At 40.7% G+C, this 15,406-nt stretch overlaps 1 protein-coding gene across 1 annotated transcript; it reads left to right on the top strand.

Annotated features, from left to right (window-relative positions):
• Positions 1-822: 822 nt before the first annotated feature.
• GJA1 (gap junction protein alpha 1) lies at positions 823-15,210 on the top strand. The gene is given in 3 exon segments (XM_010375421.2): positions 823-1,076; positions 12,308-12,767; positions 12,769-15,210. Coding segments are annotated over 2 exon segments (1,149 nt in total). The 5' UTR covers positions 823-1,076; positions 12,308-12,323; the 3' UTR covers positions 13,474-15,210.
• Positions 15,211-15,406: the final 196 nt, after the last annotated feature.

The raw sequence follows: 15,406 nt of genomic DNA on the forward strand, positions 1-15,406 counted from the left end.
GAGGAACTGATTTTAAGGAGGGCTGAATAGTTTGGGAATCTACTTAATGCAACCATAGTCTGTATTTTTAAAATCCTGACACTTCACTACAGATTTGGGTTCTAGTGTCTTGGCATTAACAGGGCTGAAATACAAATTCTTAGTTTTCTGGAGATATGGCAGAGGTCAGATATCAAGATTTCATAGGCAAACAAAACATGCTATATATGTAAAAACTATACACACACACACACACACACACATACACACACAGCCTTTTGCTAAACTGAAAGAAAGTAAAAATTCAAAGCTGTCAAGGGGTGGAAAGGTGGATTGGGTATGGACTTTTCTTCCTATATGTCAATTTTTGAAATGTCTCTCTCCCATCCCCGCCATTCCCTGTGTTAATTGTCCTTACTTACATTTAAAGGAAGGGAATTAGATCATCAAACAGGTCACTCACACCTACCTCTAACTTCACACACCTTGGTCAATGTGAAACAAGCTTGAACTGGTTATATGCTTCCCCACCCTTTTTATTTATTGTAAACTACCTTAAAAATTTTAGACAATGTTATAATAAAAATATACACTTTCCCCCCCATTATCCCTGGTCTTCTGGTGAAGCAAGCACTATAATCAATGATTCTTACATATGAGGAGGAACTCCAAGTAGAGGCGTTCATGTCCCTAATGCTGTTTTATTTTTCCTCATTAGCAAATTTAAACTACAACTTCATCCTGATCCCCCTCCTGCTCTTTGCCTCTTCTGCCCCCGCCCTTCCACATTCACCAGCCTCCTCTCCACCTCCTCCCAGCCTTTCCCTTTGCCCTCCCCTTTCCTCTAGCCCCTCCTCCCAGTTGAGTCAGTGGCTTGAAACTTTTAAAAGCTCTGTGCTCCAAGTTACAAAAAAGCTTTTACGAGGTATCAGCACTTTTCTTTCATTAGGGGGAAGGCGTGAGGAAAGTACCAAACTGCAGTGGAGTTTTAAACTTTAAATAGACAGGTCTGAGTGCCTGAACTTGCCTTTTCATTTTACTTCATCCTCCAAGGAGTTCAATCACTTGGCGTGACTTCACTTCTTTTAAGAAAAAGAGTAAGTTTTTAAAAAATGAGAACACTTTACCTATTAGTTTCTTTTTCTACAAGTAAAACTTTCCTAAAGTTTTAAAATGTGTTAAATGTAGCTTGGAATTATGATACTGTAAATGGATTGATGGATTTGAAAGTGTTTCTATAGTTTTAAAGTTAAAATTTATTATACTGAATTTATATTTTGAGTGTTAAAAAAGTTTCTATTAACATTGCAACAGGTAAAAAGGTTCAAACCTTTCCGGTTAGAATAAAAGACTAGTTTACTGGATGTTTGGTTTTTCATTTTAGAGTGTAATTTTATTATTATTTTTTTGTAATCAGTAATAGTCTAGGTGCTATCATTTGTTGTGGGGGGGCGGTTAGGTGCCTGGGTTGGGGGATTTGACTGACTACATCGCAAAAATCAAAGTGTAAATTTGCTTAGCGTGCTTCCTATAGTATTGTACACTTCATAGAATAAAGTGCTTTTTTCACATGGAAATCTTGATTGATGTTCTATTGCTTTGCAAAGCCAACTTCTTTTGTGACAAAGTGCTTTGTTAAAACATCGTGGTTACTTGACTTCCACGTGGTTCCATCCTAGAATTTTCTCCATTAAACAAAAAGGTATAAAATTAAAGAGCATTAATGTTAGGTTTTAAAAATCAACAGTAAATTGTTACTTTAGATTAGCAACCGCTATGGAAAGATTTGAGACCGTCAGGAGAGACAACTTGTACTTGACCACGTTGGCAGTTTAGGAGATGAAATCTCCTAAAGTTTAGGTGGTGGTTAGTTACAGAGCATTAGAGATCAGACGTTTAAAAACGTGTACGCCAGCATGCTTTTCCAACACCGTCTCCTAAAACAGGAGCTCCTAGAAAGAGCAGGGAAAAAACTTTCTTAAACAGCACTTTGGGAGCTCCCCCCGCCAACACCCGCCGCCCCGCACCTTCCCTCTGCTCGAACCTGTAACCGAATTCAGAACTCTGGGGCAGTTCTTTGGAGCTGGAGCTCCTAGGGCAAAGATAACGCTAATGCGTTGCTTAAAAGGGTTCAATTTTTAAAATACTTCTATTGGTAACACCCATTATGTTCATCAGAAATGCAACCATGCATTTTTGTGCCCGGTAGGGATTTTCTGGTCTGTGTAAATCTACAGACTAAAATAATTAGTTTAGATTCTTGACGTGACCCTGCGGTGGAAGTATTTGCACCAGTGAATGCTGAAAAGCAAATAAAAATGAAAGCTTTACGGAGGCCGTGGGCCGGACGGGTACGGGGCGCCTCCTGCCATCTTACTGTCTGCCGGGCTCCTTCCCGCGCCTTCGCTTCCTGAAACAGCGCGGTTTGGGGACGTTTCCCCCAAATCCTCACAAGTCAAACCGAGCGCAGGTCCGAGTTCGTCACTGCAAAGGAACCCGGGGTGCGGGGTGGGAGGGATAGGAGGAGAGATGGGCTGGGTGCCAAATGGTAGAGGAACAAATGGTTGATTTAATTAAAGTTGTCAATCTAATTTCCCATCCCTCTCACATCAGCCCCCCCTCCTTTTTTTTTTTTTTTTTTTTTCCTCTTTTAAACTTGCTGAATTCCACTATCTCCGCGTTGGTAAGAAAACCTGAATACCTTGGGAATTGTGCTTAAATTGCACTTGCAACGCCCCTGGAAGTTCCTGAAACTTCCCGAGAATGAGGCGGGGCGGCGCAAGGGGAAAGGGCAGGGAGGAGAGACCCTCCGGGAGCTGATGACGCGTCCGGGGCAAGTCAGCCTGTTTCGGAGAAGCGCGCCTAGCGGTCGGAGCAGCGCTACGCCCACCCTGCCCCTTTAGTGACCCAGCCTGCCTTTGCTGGGGGTTTCTGATAACGCTCATCGATAAGCTCTCCTTGTTCCCCAAGGCGTGCTTCTCTTTCTCTCCAGGTACAAAGTAGGGGTGGGAAGGGGAGAGCTATACAATGTTGTAAAAAGAAGCGTGGCTTTATTTGGAAGTCGATTGAATTTCTTTTGCTTCCCCGACCCGGTTAGTAACGACAAGGAAGATACTGAATCTTGCCCTCCGAAAATTGGGCGCATTTGAACTCGGTGAATAGTGTCCCTGTGAGGAAGCCTAATATTTACTTTTGTGCAAGGATAGCTGGAAATTAAAGCGGCTAGTAATGCAGAGATTTCATTAAGCTAGCGCGTCTCCCCGCCCACCCTACCCCCCACCGCCAGGAATGAAATAGGCCAGTTAGACAGAAAACACCTTTGGGAGAAGAGTAATTACTTCTAGGTAGGCCGAATTGCCTGGAAATTATAGCGAGCAGAGGCAGTACATTCCGTTCCTTCCTGGCGATGTTGATTCTATATTATTGTTCCCCCAGTGTGGGGGTGTTTTGTACTTCCCAAAGTCAGGGTAGACTGGTTACCTGTCCTCTGCTGAGAAAATGCAGTGGTAGTGCTTTGCTCTACTTTCTTCACTGTTTAAACATGTTCCACATTTTTCTAATGCCTTCTGAGGATTCTAACCCCAGCCACCGAGTTTCTCACCCTTGGCGACTGTGATACCTGCAGTGCTCTCACTCTCCTTGGGAAACATGGTTCCAAAGATGCTCGGCAGGAGGCAGATTAAGGGCTGTGCTTTCAGATACTGAAGGTTGCTTTGTCACTTAGATGTTTCCATTTCCTGCATAGATAAGGGGGGAAAACACGGGGTGCATTCTTTCTTTTCTTTTCTCTACATCCAGGGGTGTAGCTTGGTTTGAGCCTTTATATACTATACCCGCAGGGAAGGGAATGATAGGACAGTCACCAGTGATTAATATCTTCCACTCCGCCTTTCCTGTTGTTCTGACTTATCTTCAGGATTCTCAGTTATTTGAAGAGATGTGTGGGAACTTATCCGCACACACCAGTTCAGCTCTGGAGAGAAAAAGTAATTATCTAGTGTTTATTATTAATGTAATATTCCACATGGATAATTCAAGTTTTAAAAATCTCCAGAGCATCTCTTCCATGGGCGATTAACATTTTTATAATTCTTAGCGTAATTGCCTAAATTCTCCATCTTAAAGTTACCCTTTAACTATGTATGTACAGTTTCTTTTACCAAATTTCAAACTGTGGTTAGCTCTTTTTTAAAAAAATATATCAGTGGCTTATACAATTTCATAAATTTCACATTCCAATTTTCCTATGCTTTTAAAATAATATTTTAAGAAAAATGTATATTCATCATCTGCTGGGCTTGATGTCTCACGCCTGTAATCCTAGCCCTTTGAGAGGCTGAGGTGGGAGGATCGCTTGAGGCCGGGAGTTTAAAACCAGCCTGAACAACATAGCAAAACCCCATCTCTATAAAAATTTTTTTAAAAAGAAAATGTATGTTTGTCAATCATTTCTTAGTTGCTGTTTTTCTAAAGAAAAGATGAAAAATTTAAAAACTAATGCTATATATATACAGGTCTTTTAAAGAGTAAGAACCAAACTTTACTGAGCTGTTACTAAGAGCTTCACAGGCATGAGTTATTTATTAAACTCTCATTGAAAAAAATAGACGTCTTAATCAATACACTTGTGAGGGCCCTAAGGATGTCTTTATATGATTATAAAATAACAAAGCTATTCACTAAAAATAGTCACTTTGGAGGTGGAAGTAAGAGTAGGGGCAGAGAAAATGCCAAGGACTGATAGAAATATATTAAGTTACATCACAATTGAAGAACATGGCTTTTAGCCTGCAGCTTCTGACTTAGGGTTTTCTCTCTGGTAGCCCTAAATTGATCTTGAAAAACTTGTTTTGGGGGAGAATTGAGTAGTAGCTGTTGAACTAGGGAGGGGATTGTCTTTTATGGGATGCACCATCCTCTCTTTGGATGGAATTCCTCACACCTCAATCTCCACCTCCTCTCATTAAGTGGATGCTAATATAAGTTGAGTGATGAGGAGGGGTAAGAGCTGGGGAAATAAAGGCTTCTTGGTGTTTTTTTGTTGTCCTCCCCTCTGCCCCCAAAATAAGCAGTTCACAACATCAAATACCTACACAAAAGTGCAATTCTTTATAAATAGATGTTTACATACAGTAAGTTTGATACACTACAGTTAGGCCATCTAGGTATAAATAAGGAAGTAAAGGTTGGGTATTATCTGATGAACTGGGAATCATGGTACTTCATTCTAATCACTGTACTGCCTGCATAGACTCAGACTGTAAAGATGTTATATTAACCAGGGTTATTATCAGCTGCTGCTCTTCTGCTTCAAAGCCCTAGCCTTCCCCGGTATTTATCATTCTTGAAATATACACGATTTTAAACGGGCTATTTCTTGTAATAATGTCCTTGGCTACAACAAAATTGTGTGGTGCAGTCGGAGTTAGAATATCATAGAACTAGGGGACAACTACACAGTTGTGTTATTTCTTTATTTTGTTGTTTTGTTTTTTAAATCTTAACCTGCAACAACCTAACAGTGAACTGAATGTACAACCATGATACCTGATGCAGTTCTACAAGAATCCTAACCCTCATTAGGATCTCATTTAACAAATTCAAGAAGCTCTTTGTTAAAAAGCCTTTTTTCTCTTTTTTTTTTTTTTTTTTTTTTAAGCCAGTCAAATTTAGCAGTGGGGGGTTGTAAAGAGCCTTTTTTCTTAATTTAGCTCTATTGCCTGCTCAGGAATCATTTGAAGCATGTTTCAACAAACAGCTCTCTGTTTCAGAAATTGTTACTTGAAAATTTAACAGTATGAGAATGTGAGATGATGACAATACTTTTGTACTGTGAAGTCTCCTTTTTAATTAATTTGAGACTTTAGAAAGTTGAGATACATAACTACAATTAAGAGAATCCCAAAGAGACAGTAAAAAACAAACAAACAAAAACTGTTTGGTTTTTTGTACAGTATCTTTTTATTTTTTGTGGAAGCCCCATTTAATTCCATCTAATTCTCTTTTTCTTTTTTTTTTTTTTTTTTTTGGAGACGGAGTTTCACTCTGTTACCAAGGCTGGAGTGCAGTGGTGCAATCTCGCTCACTGCAGCCTCCACCTCCCAGGTTCATGTCATTCTCCTGCCTCAGCCTCCCAAGTAGCTGAGATTACAGGCACCCGCCACCACACCTGGCTACTTTTTTGTATTTTTAGTAGAGACAGGATTTCACTATGTCAGTCAGGCTGATCTCAAACTCTTGACCTCAGATGTTCCTCCCACTTTGGCCTCCCAACGTGCTGGGATTACAGGTGTGAGCCACCACACCTGGCCACATCTCTTACTCTTTTAAGCACTGAGGATACAGCAGTGAACAAAGTAAACTCCCTCGTATAGCTCACATTTGAGTTGAGGAAGGTAAATAATAAATCCTTCTCATGGAAGGAGGTACATAATAATCAGGCAAATATTTACTATATCAAGTAGAGATAAAGTTTATTAAAATAATAATTTTTTTAAAAACCAGGGCAAAGGGAATAGGAAATGACAGGACTGGGGAAAGAATGTTGCTATGTCATACTTGGTGGTCAGGAAAGTTGGCTGATGAGGTGAGACCTGAAACAAGTGAGGATGTGAGCTGTGTGGATAGAGCAGAGCTCATGAAACCAAACTGATTGTTTGTTTATTTTCTCAAGATTGACTGATTACTCGGAGTATAGGTTGGCGATCAGGGTGACCAGGCTAATGACATGAAATCTAGCAAACTGATGATGGCTGAGGTCAAGCTAAGGGTGACTGTTTTAAGTGTGAAGGAATAGACAACTGAGTTCACTCAGTGACATTACTGGAGGGGCAGAGGATATTACAAAAGTGAAATAAAACATTAGAAGGGTTTGCATTTGAGTTTTGGGGCATGAATATTTTTGGGTGCTAGTACATTAGACACACATGATTTCCCTTTCCTCCCCAAAAAATCCATTAAATAATTTTATCAGGAACTTCCGTAGACATTTCCTTATGTAGGTTTAGACTCTGATTTTATTCTTTCAGATATTAATGACCTTCACCTTCTCTTTTCTCTCAATCATAAAAAGATGCTGGATATCAAATTTCACTTTAGTTTTCAATAATCCTATTTACCTTTATTTAAGTCTCCACTCTCAACTCATTACATTTCTCTTCTTCTTTTTTTTTTTTTTTTTTTTTTTTTTGGAGACAGAGTCTCGCTCTGTCGCCGGGCTGGAGTGCAGTGGCCGGTTCTCAGCTCACTGCAAGCTCCGCCTCCCGGGTTTAAGCCATTCTCCTGCCTCAGCCTCCCGAGTAGCTGGGACTACAGGCGCCCGCCACCTCGCCCGGCTAGTTTTTTGTATTTTTTAGTAGAGAAGGGGTTTCACCGTGTTAGCCAGGATGGTCTTGATCTCCTGACCTCGTGATCCGCCCGTCTCGGCCTCCCAAAGTGCTGGGATTACAGGCTTGAGCCACCGCGCCCGGCCTACATTTCTCTTCTTGAGAAAAACATTTAAACTTGAAAGTAAAATACTTAATTCTAATAACTATTAGGATATTAATGGCATGGAAAGACTTCACTGCAACTTCAGCACAGTGATTTGTTTCTAAGGCTCTAGCAAAAGGCATAGTCAAATGTAATTTAAAATCAAAGCTTTGTTTTATTTTCTTAATTAATTAATTTTTTTTTTTTTGAGGCAGTCTTGCTCTGTCTCCCAGGCTGGGGTGCAGTGGCGCCATCTCAGCTCACTGAAAGCTCCACCTCCCGGGTTCACGCCATTCTCCTGCCTCAACCTCCTGAGTAGCTGGGATTACAGGCACCCGCCACCATGCCCGGCTAAATTTTTGTATTTTTTCAGTAGAGACTGGTTTCACCTTGTTAGCCAGGATGGTCTCAATCTCCTGACCTCATGATCCGCCTGCCTCAGCCTCCTAAAGTGCTGGGATTACAGGCATGAGCCACTGAGCCCGGCCCCAAAGCTTTATTTTTAAGAGATTTCATTTGAATTAAAGAATCTTCCTAGGCCCCACCTAGCGCCCCACTTAGTGCCTGTAGCTTTGGATATCCATCCAGTCTAGGGGGACATGACGAGCAATGGAAATGTAATCTAACATGGCACATAGATGGCAAAAAGTGTGGTCCAGCTGCTAAGACTCTGCTCTTAACGAGAACTTTGCACAACTCCTTTTAGACCTTGGTCTACATGTGAAACACCAACTCAGTATCTTAGCGGTGAAGGCATGAATATATGTGATATGTCCAGCTGCATTGGTCTTCTCATGTATCAAATAAAAAATATACCTGTCTCCTCCTTGTGAATAAAAGTGCAGTTTATAGTCTGTAGATCAATGCCAAGGATTCTGTAAACATAAATATGCCCTTTTATTATAAAAGGATGTTAACTTATCATACAAGGTTTGGAAAAGCGAAAATACCAAATCAGTTTGGGAAGGGTGCAGCAGGGAGGAAAAACCAGTTGCCAAAATTTGATTAATGGCAAAGTGAGCAACCACCAAAAGAAAAGGAACAATTTTTGTTACCTCTTTTTGGGCAGCTGTCACATTAAATATTATTTGATGCTCTCTATGATAGTGGTAACCGACAGGTAGCTACATGTTACAGGATACTCGGTATCCAATTTGATAATTCGTATCTTATTAAGATGAAAGAGTATAACTCATTAAGGCAAATGGCAACTGCATGGGTGCTTAAAGAAAAGACAACTTTGCAATTAAGTTGCTAGTGTATTAAAAAAGAACTACTACCTAAACAGCTGCCTGATGACCTAGTTCACATACTATGGAACTGTGGAGTATTTTTGTAGAATCTCGAAATGATATGAAAGTTATGTGTCATACGATTTTTTTAATAGAATGTAAATAAACTTAGTGATGAATTACTATAAGCATCTACACAATCATATTTTACTTTGAGTAATGATGAAATCCTAGCTAAAATAACTTCTGTTGTGCCTGGTCATATTTCTAGATATATGATAGGTTTGTCTTCAGCGCTATCATTGCATGAATGTGATGAGACGTATGCAAACAGTTTATCCTTTTATACTTGATTGTTTTTTGCTATTTTTCCCGTAGCAATCAAAATATCTGAGCAAAAGCAGATGACACTGGCAAAATATTGTAATTTTTTACAAACAGAATTAGGGCCAATTTTACACATCACCACAGAAACTGTCTATTGATACAGCTCCAAAAATTCTGTTTGACCCTTATGGACTGTACTTCTTCATTTCCGGTCTAGTATTTTCTGCTAAATTACAGGGGGTTTTTTTTTGTTTTTTTTTTTCCTTTCACATTCTCTCACCATCAAACTGTCCATCACGGCTAAATTACTCCCTCACTTCAAGCCTTTCCTTAGCTATTTAACTGTCTTTGTCAGCCTTTCAAGCCTTTGTTCTTATTTGACTGCTGTTTTCATACATCAATTTTACTTTCTAACTTGTCACTTCAGAATCTAAAATGACCCTTCCAAAGTAGAAGGGAAGCTCCCTTTTTTATGACCACTGGGGGAGCCTTATTTCTGTGGCCTTCGCACCCACTCTCCACTCTTATTCAGCATTCTTTGGCACCAGTCCCTGGGCTGTCATCAAAGGTACCCATGGCATCTAATTTAGGTAGCTGGTGCATAGTTTAGCTTTATGGCTCAGCCATCTCTTATTTGTTCGGCCCAGGAAATCCCAGGTCAGGCGCCCATTTCATTTTTTCTTGTTCTCTATGGCCAGGAGACACAGTCATTAGACAGAAATGTAACGTTGCTTGCTGGGGAAGAAGATTCCCCTGATAATTTCATTTACTTCCTACAAGGAGATACAGCTCATAGTTCAACTCCAGATGAGAAACTCCTTTATATTCAGATAGCGAACATATTTCTAAGAAGCCTAAATAACCCTACCTTTGGTTACACTATTTAGAATTCATTACTATGCTCCTGCAAAGTCTTAGCTTTGCTTGTTTTTAATTATTAAACAATCTTTGACTAATTCGTCCTTTTCTAAACCCTCCAATTACTGCTGTCTGATGAAAATTAGCCTATATTCCCTATACCTGCCACATCATGTTACTTACTTCTTCCCAGCTTTCAGCCCTGGCTAAGGTTGTGTATATTAAAGCATGCAAGCATTTCTAGCTTTAGTGCAGCCTTACTATACTTTTAAAACCGGTGTGAGGCATTGAAAAGACTTGGCCTGGGGATTGTGAATCTTCTTTTGGCTCTATCTATAGCTAAATATTTCCTATACCCTGAGAACCTCAATTTTTATCAGCTAAATGGATAATCGGGAATTAGAGCATAAATTGAACTAGATAACTTTGGTGATTCTTATTGGTTTCTACCGACTTAGATCTTTTTCTTTTTACTGAGACGGAGTCTCTCCTTGTCGCCCAGGTTGGAGTGCAGTGGCGTAATTTCTGCAACTGGGTTCAAGCAATTCTCTTGCCTCAGCCTCCCGAGTAGCTGGGACTACAGGAGTGTGGCACCATGGCTAGCTAATTTCTTGTATTTTTTGTAGAGATGAGGTTTCACCATGTTAGCCAGGATCGTCTCCATCTCCTGCCCTCGTGATCCGCCTGCCTCCCTAAGTGCTTATAGGCCTGAGTGGATTATAAACGTGAGCCACCATACCCGGCCAGATCTTTTCTTATCCTCAGTAATGGAGAAGTCATAGGCTTTAGATAGCTAGATATTGATAAGAAGTTAAATTGGATGTATAACCTGAGGGTCCAAAGCCCAGTAAGGGAATTTTAAAGTATATAACAATGAAAAGATGAAAACCAATCTTTTCTGGCTGGAGAAAACACTCTGAAGTAGGTTTTCTTTGTTTTTTAATAAGGTTGTAAGTAGTATTGAGACAAAATGAACTTTTTACTTGAAGTGTAATGTGTATTTAGTCTTTGTTTTTGAAAGCAGGTTACTACATATGGTGACACATTGTAGCAAAAGAGTATATTCCCATATAGCCTACTTTCTCTCTGGACAGAAGACTGACTTCTGAGCTACATAAGTCACTGCTTAAGAAAGAAAACAGCCGGGCGCGGTGGCTCAAGCCTGTAATCCCAGCACTTTGGGAGGCCGAGACGGGCGGATCACGAGGTCAGGAGATCGAGACCATCCTGGCTAATACGGTGAAACCCCGTCTCTACTAAAAAATACAAAAAACTAGCCGGGCGACGAGGCGGGCGCCTGTAGTCCCAGCTACTCGGGAGGCTGAGGCAGGAGAATGGCGTGAACCCGGGAGGCGGAGCTTGCAGTGAGCTGAGATCCGGCCACTGCACTCCAGCCTGGGTGGCAGAGCAAGACTCCGTCTCAAAAAAAAAAAAAAAAAAAGAAAGAAAGAAAACAGTCACCATTGCTTGGGAGGCTAAGGCAGGAGGATTGCTTGAGCCCAGGAGCCTGGGCAACATAGTGAAATTCTGTCTGTAAAAAAAAAAGAAACAGAAAAGTGTAAATGACCATAATACAGAGTATGCACAAATTACACTTGAAAAATCTTTCCAGAGGCTCGACGCAGTGACCCACACCTGTAAAACCAGCACTTTGAGAGTCTGAGGTAGGCAGATCACCCGAAGTCAGGAGTTGGAGACCAGCCTGACCAACATGGAGAAACCCTATCTCTACTGAAAATACAAAATTAGCCAGGCGTGATGGCGCATGCCTGTAATCCCAGCTACTCAGGAGGCTGAGGCAGGACAATCGCTGGAACCTAAGAGGAGGAGGTTGCGGTGAGCTGAGATCATGCCATTGCACTCCAGCCTGGGCAACAAGAGTGAAACTCCATCTCAAAAAAAAAAAAAAAAAAAAAAAAAAAAAAAAACTTTCAGAGTGAAATTAGTAATAAAATGATATATAATAGCATTAAAGTTTTGGAAAGAAGGTTATGTATGTGTTCATAGGTGTTCTCACCTGTATTCTTAGATAGTTATGCTTTGAATAACACATCAGGATTTTGCTTGGCAAACACAGACCTACCAGGCAAATTGTCCTCATTTATCAGACAAATAAAATGAGCAGAGGCCTAGCACAGATGGCTTCTCAAGTCACACAGCAAGGCAGTGGTTGAGCAAGCGATACATCTTCCCAGGTTAAAGATTGCAACTCACAATCTGTTGCTTCTAAGACTTACTTTATCTCAACAAAACAAAACACGTGTTAGATCTTTACTTCGTTGGGGAAAATGGGGCAGGAAGAGTTTGCACTTGGTTTTTTGTGAAAGAATGTTAGAAATATATGAAACGCATAGTATTTTGACTATCAGCTGAAAGGTGCTAAATGTTAAACTAGTAATTTGCAATCTGTGATCCTTGAATTGTCTTTTTGTTTCTTTCAGGTGGTGCCCAGGCAACATGGGTGACTGGAGCGCCTTAGGCAAACTCCTTGACAAGGTTCAAGCCTACTCAACTGCTGGAGGGAAGGTGTGGCTGTCAGTACTTTTCATTTTCCGAATCCTGCTACTGGGGACAGCGGTTGAGTCAGCCTGGGGAGATGAGCAGTCTGCCTTTCGTTGTAACACTCAACAACCTGGTTGTGAAAACGTCTGCTATGACAAGTCTTTCCCAATCTCTCATGTGCGCTTCTGGGTCCTGCAGATCATATTTGTGTCTGTACCCACACTCTTGTACCTGGCTCATGTGTTCTATGTGATGCGAAAGGAAGAGAAACTGAACAAGAAAGAGGAGGAACTCAAGGTTGCCCAAACAGATGGTGTCAATGTGGAGATGCACTTGAAGCAGATTGAGATAAAGAAGTTCAAGTATGGTATTGAAGAGCATGGTAAGGTGAAAATGCGAGGGGGGATTGCTGCGGACCTACATCATCAGTATCCTCTTCAAGTCTATCTTTGAGGTGGCGTTCTTGCTGATCCAGTGGTACATCTATGGATTTAGCCTGAGTGCTGTTTACACTTGCAAAAGAGATCCCTGCCCACATCAGGTGGACTGTTTCCTCTCTCGCCCCACGGAGAAAACCATCTTCATCATCTTCATGCTGGTGGTGTCCTTGGTGTCCCTGGCCTTGAACATCATTGAACTCTTCTATGTTTTCTTCAAGGGCGTTAAGGATCGGGTTAAGGGAAAGAGCGACCCTTACCATGCGACCAGTGGCGCACTGAGCCCCACCAAAGACTGTGGGTCTCAAAAATATGCTTATTTCAATGGCTGCTCCTCACCAACTGCTCCCCTCTCACCTATGTCTCCTCCTGGGTACAAGCTGGTTACTGGCGACAGAAATAATTCTTCTTGCCGCAATTACAACAAGCAAGCAAGTGAGCAAAACTGGGCTAATTACAGTGCTGAACAAAATCGAATGGGGCAGGCGGGAAGCACCATCTCTAACTCCCATGCACAGCCTTTTGATTTCCCTGATGATAACCAGAATTCTAAAAAACTAGCTGCTGGACATGAACTACAGCCACTAGCCATTGTGGACCAGCGACCTTCAAGCAGAGCCAGCAGTCGTGCCAGCAGCAGACCTCGGCCTGATGACCTGGAGATCTAGATAGAAGCTTGAAAGCATCAAGATTCCACTCAATTGTGGAGAAGAAAAAAGGTGCTGTAGAAAGTGCACCAGGCGTTAATTTTGATCCAGTGGAGGTGGTACTCAACAGCCTTATTCATGAGGCTTAGAAAACACAAAGACATTAGAATACCTAGGTTCATTGGGGGTGTCAGGGGTAGATGGGTGGAGAGGGAGGGGATAAGAGAGGTGCATGTTGGTATTTAAAGTAGTGGAGTCAAAGAACTTAGATTTTATAAATAAGAGTTCCTTTAGGTGATACATAGATAAGGGCTTTTTCTCCCTGCAAACACCCCTAAGAATGGTTCTGTGTATGTGAATGAGTGGGTGGTAATTGTGGCTAAATATTGTTTTACCAAGAAACTGAAATAATTCTGGCCAGGAATAAATACTTCCTGAACCTCTTACGTCTTTTCAACAGGAAAAAGACAGAGGATTGTCCTTAAGTCCCTGCTAAAACATTCCATTGTTAAAATTTGCACTTTGAAGGTAAGCTTTCTAGGCCTGACCCTCCAGGTGTCAATGGACTTGTGCTACTATTTTTCCTATTCTTGGTATCAGTTTAAAATTCAGACAAGGCCCACAGAATAAGATTTTCCATGCATTTGCAAATCTCAGCGTTATACGTATATTCTTTTTCCATCCACTTGCACCATATCATTACCATCACTTTTTCATCATTCCTCAGCTACTACTCACATTCATTTAATGGTTTCTGTAATAAACATTTTTAAGACAGTTGGGATGTCACTTAACTTTTTTTTTTAAGCTAGAGTCAGGGAATCAAGCCATGCTTAATATTTAACAATCACTTGTATGTGTGTGGAAGAGCTTCTTTTGTTTGTCATGTATTGGTACAAGCAGATACAGTATAAACTCACAAGCACAGATTTGAAAATAATGCACATACAGTGTTCAAATTTGAACCTTTCTCATGGATTTTTGTGGTGTGGGCCAATATGGTGTTTACATTATATAATTCCTGCTGTGGCAAGTAAAGCACACTTTGTTTTTCTCCTAAAATGTTTTTCCCTGTGTATCCTATTATGGATACTGGTTTTGTTAATTATGATTCTTTATTTTCTCTCTTTATTTTAGGATATAGCAGTAATGCTATTACTGAAATGAATGATTTCCTTTTTCTGAAATGTAATCATTGATGCTTGAATGATAGAATTTTAGTACTGTAAACAAGCTTTAGTCATTAATGTGAGAGACTTAGAAAAAATGCTTAGAGTGGACTATTAAATGTGCCTAAATGAATTTTGCAGTAACTGGCATTCTTGGGTTTGCCCTACTTAATACACAGTAATTCAAAACTTGTATTCTATTATGAGTTTGACAGTCTTTTGGAGTGACCAGCAACTTTGATGTTTGCACTAAGATTTTATTTGGAAGCAAGAGAGGTTGAAAGAGGATTCAGTAGTACGCATATAACTAATTTATTTGAACTATATGCTGAAGACATCTACCAGTTTCTCCAAATGCCTTCTTTAAAACTCATCACAGACGATTGGTGAAAATGCTGAGTATGACACTTCTTGCATGTCAGCTACATAAACAGTTTTGTACAATGAAAATTACTAATTTGTTTGACATTCCATGTTAAACTACAGTCATATTTCAGCTTCATTGCATGTAATGTAGACCTAGTCCATCAGATCATGTGTTCTGGAGAGTGTTCTTTATTCAATAAAGTTTTAATTTAGTATAAAGATAGCCGCTATATTCTGTGTGATTTGTTTCCCCTGCCGAGACGTAGTCTTGCCCTGTTACCCAGGCTGGAGTGCAGTGCCGCGATCTTGGCTCATTGCAACCCCTGCCTTCCAGGTTCAAGCAATTCTCCTGCCTCACCTTCCCGAATAGCTGGCGTTACAGGCACCCGCCACTGTACCTGACTAATTTTCATAATTTT

Source organism: Rhinopithecus roxellana, chromosome 4 (assembly GCF_007565055.1).
Source record: "Rhinopithecus roxellana isolate Shanxi Qingling chromosome 4, ASM756505v1, whole genome shotgun sequence".
NCBI lineage: Eukaryota > Metazoa > Chordata > Mammalia > Primates > Cercopithecidae > Rhinopithecus > Rhinopithecus roxellana.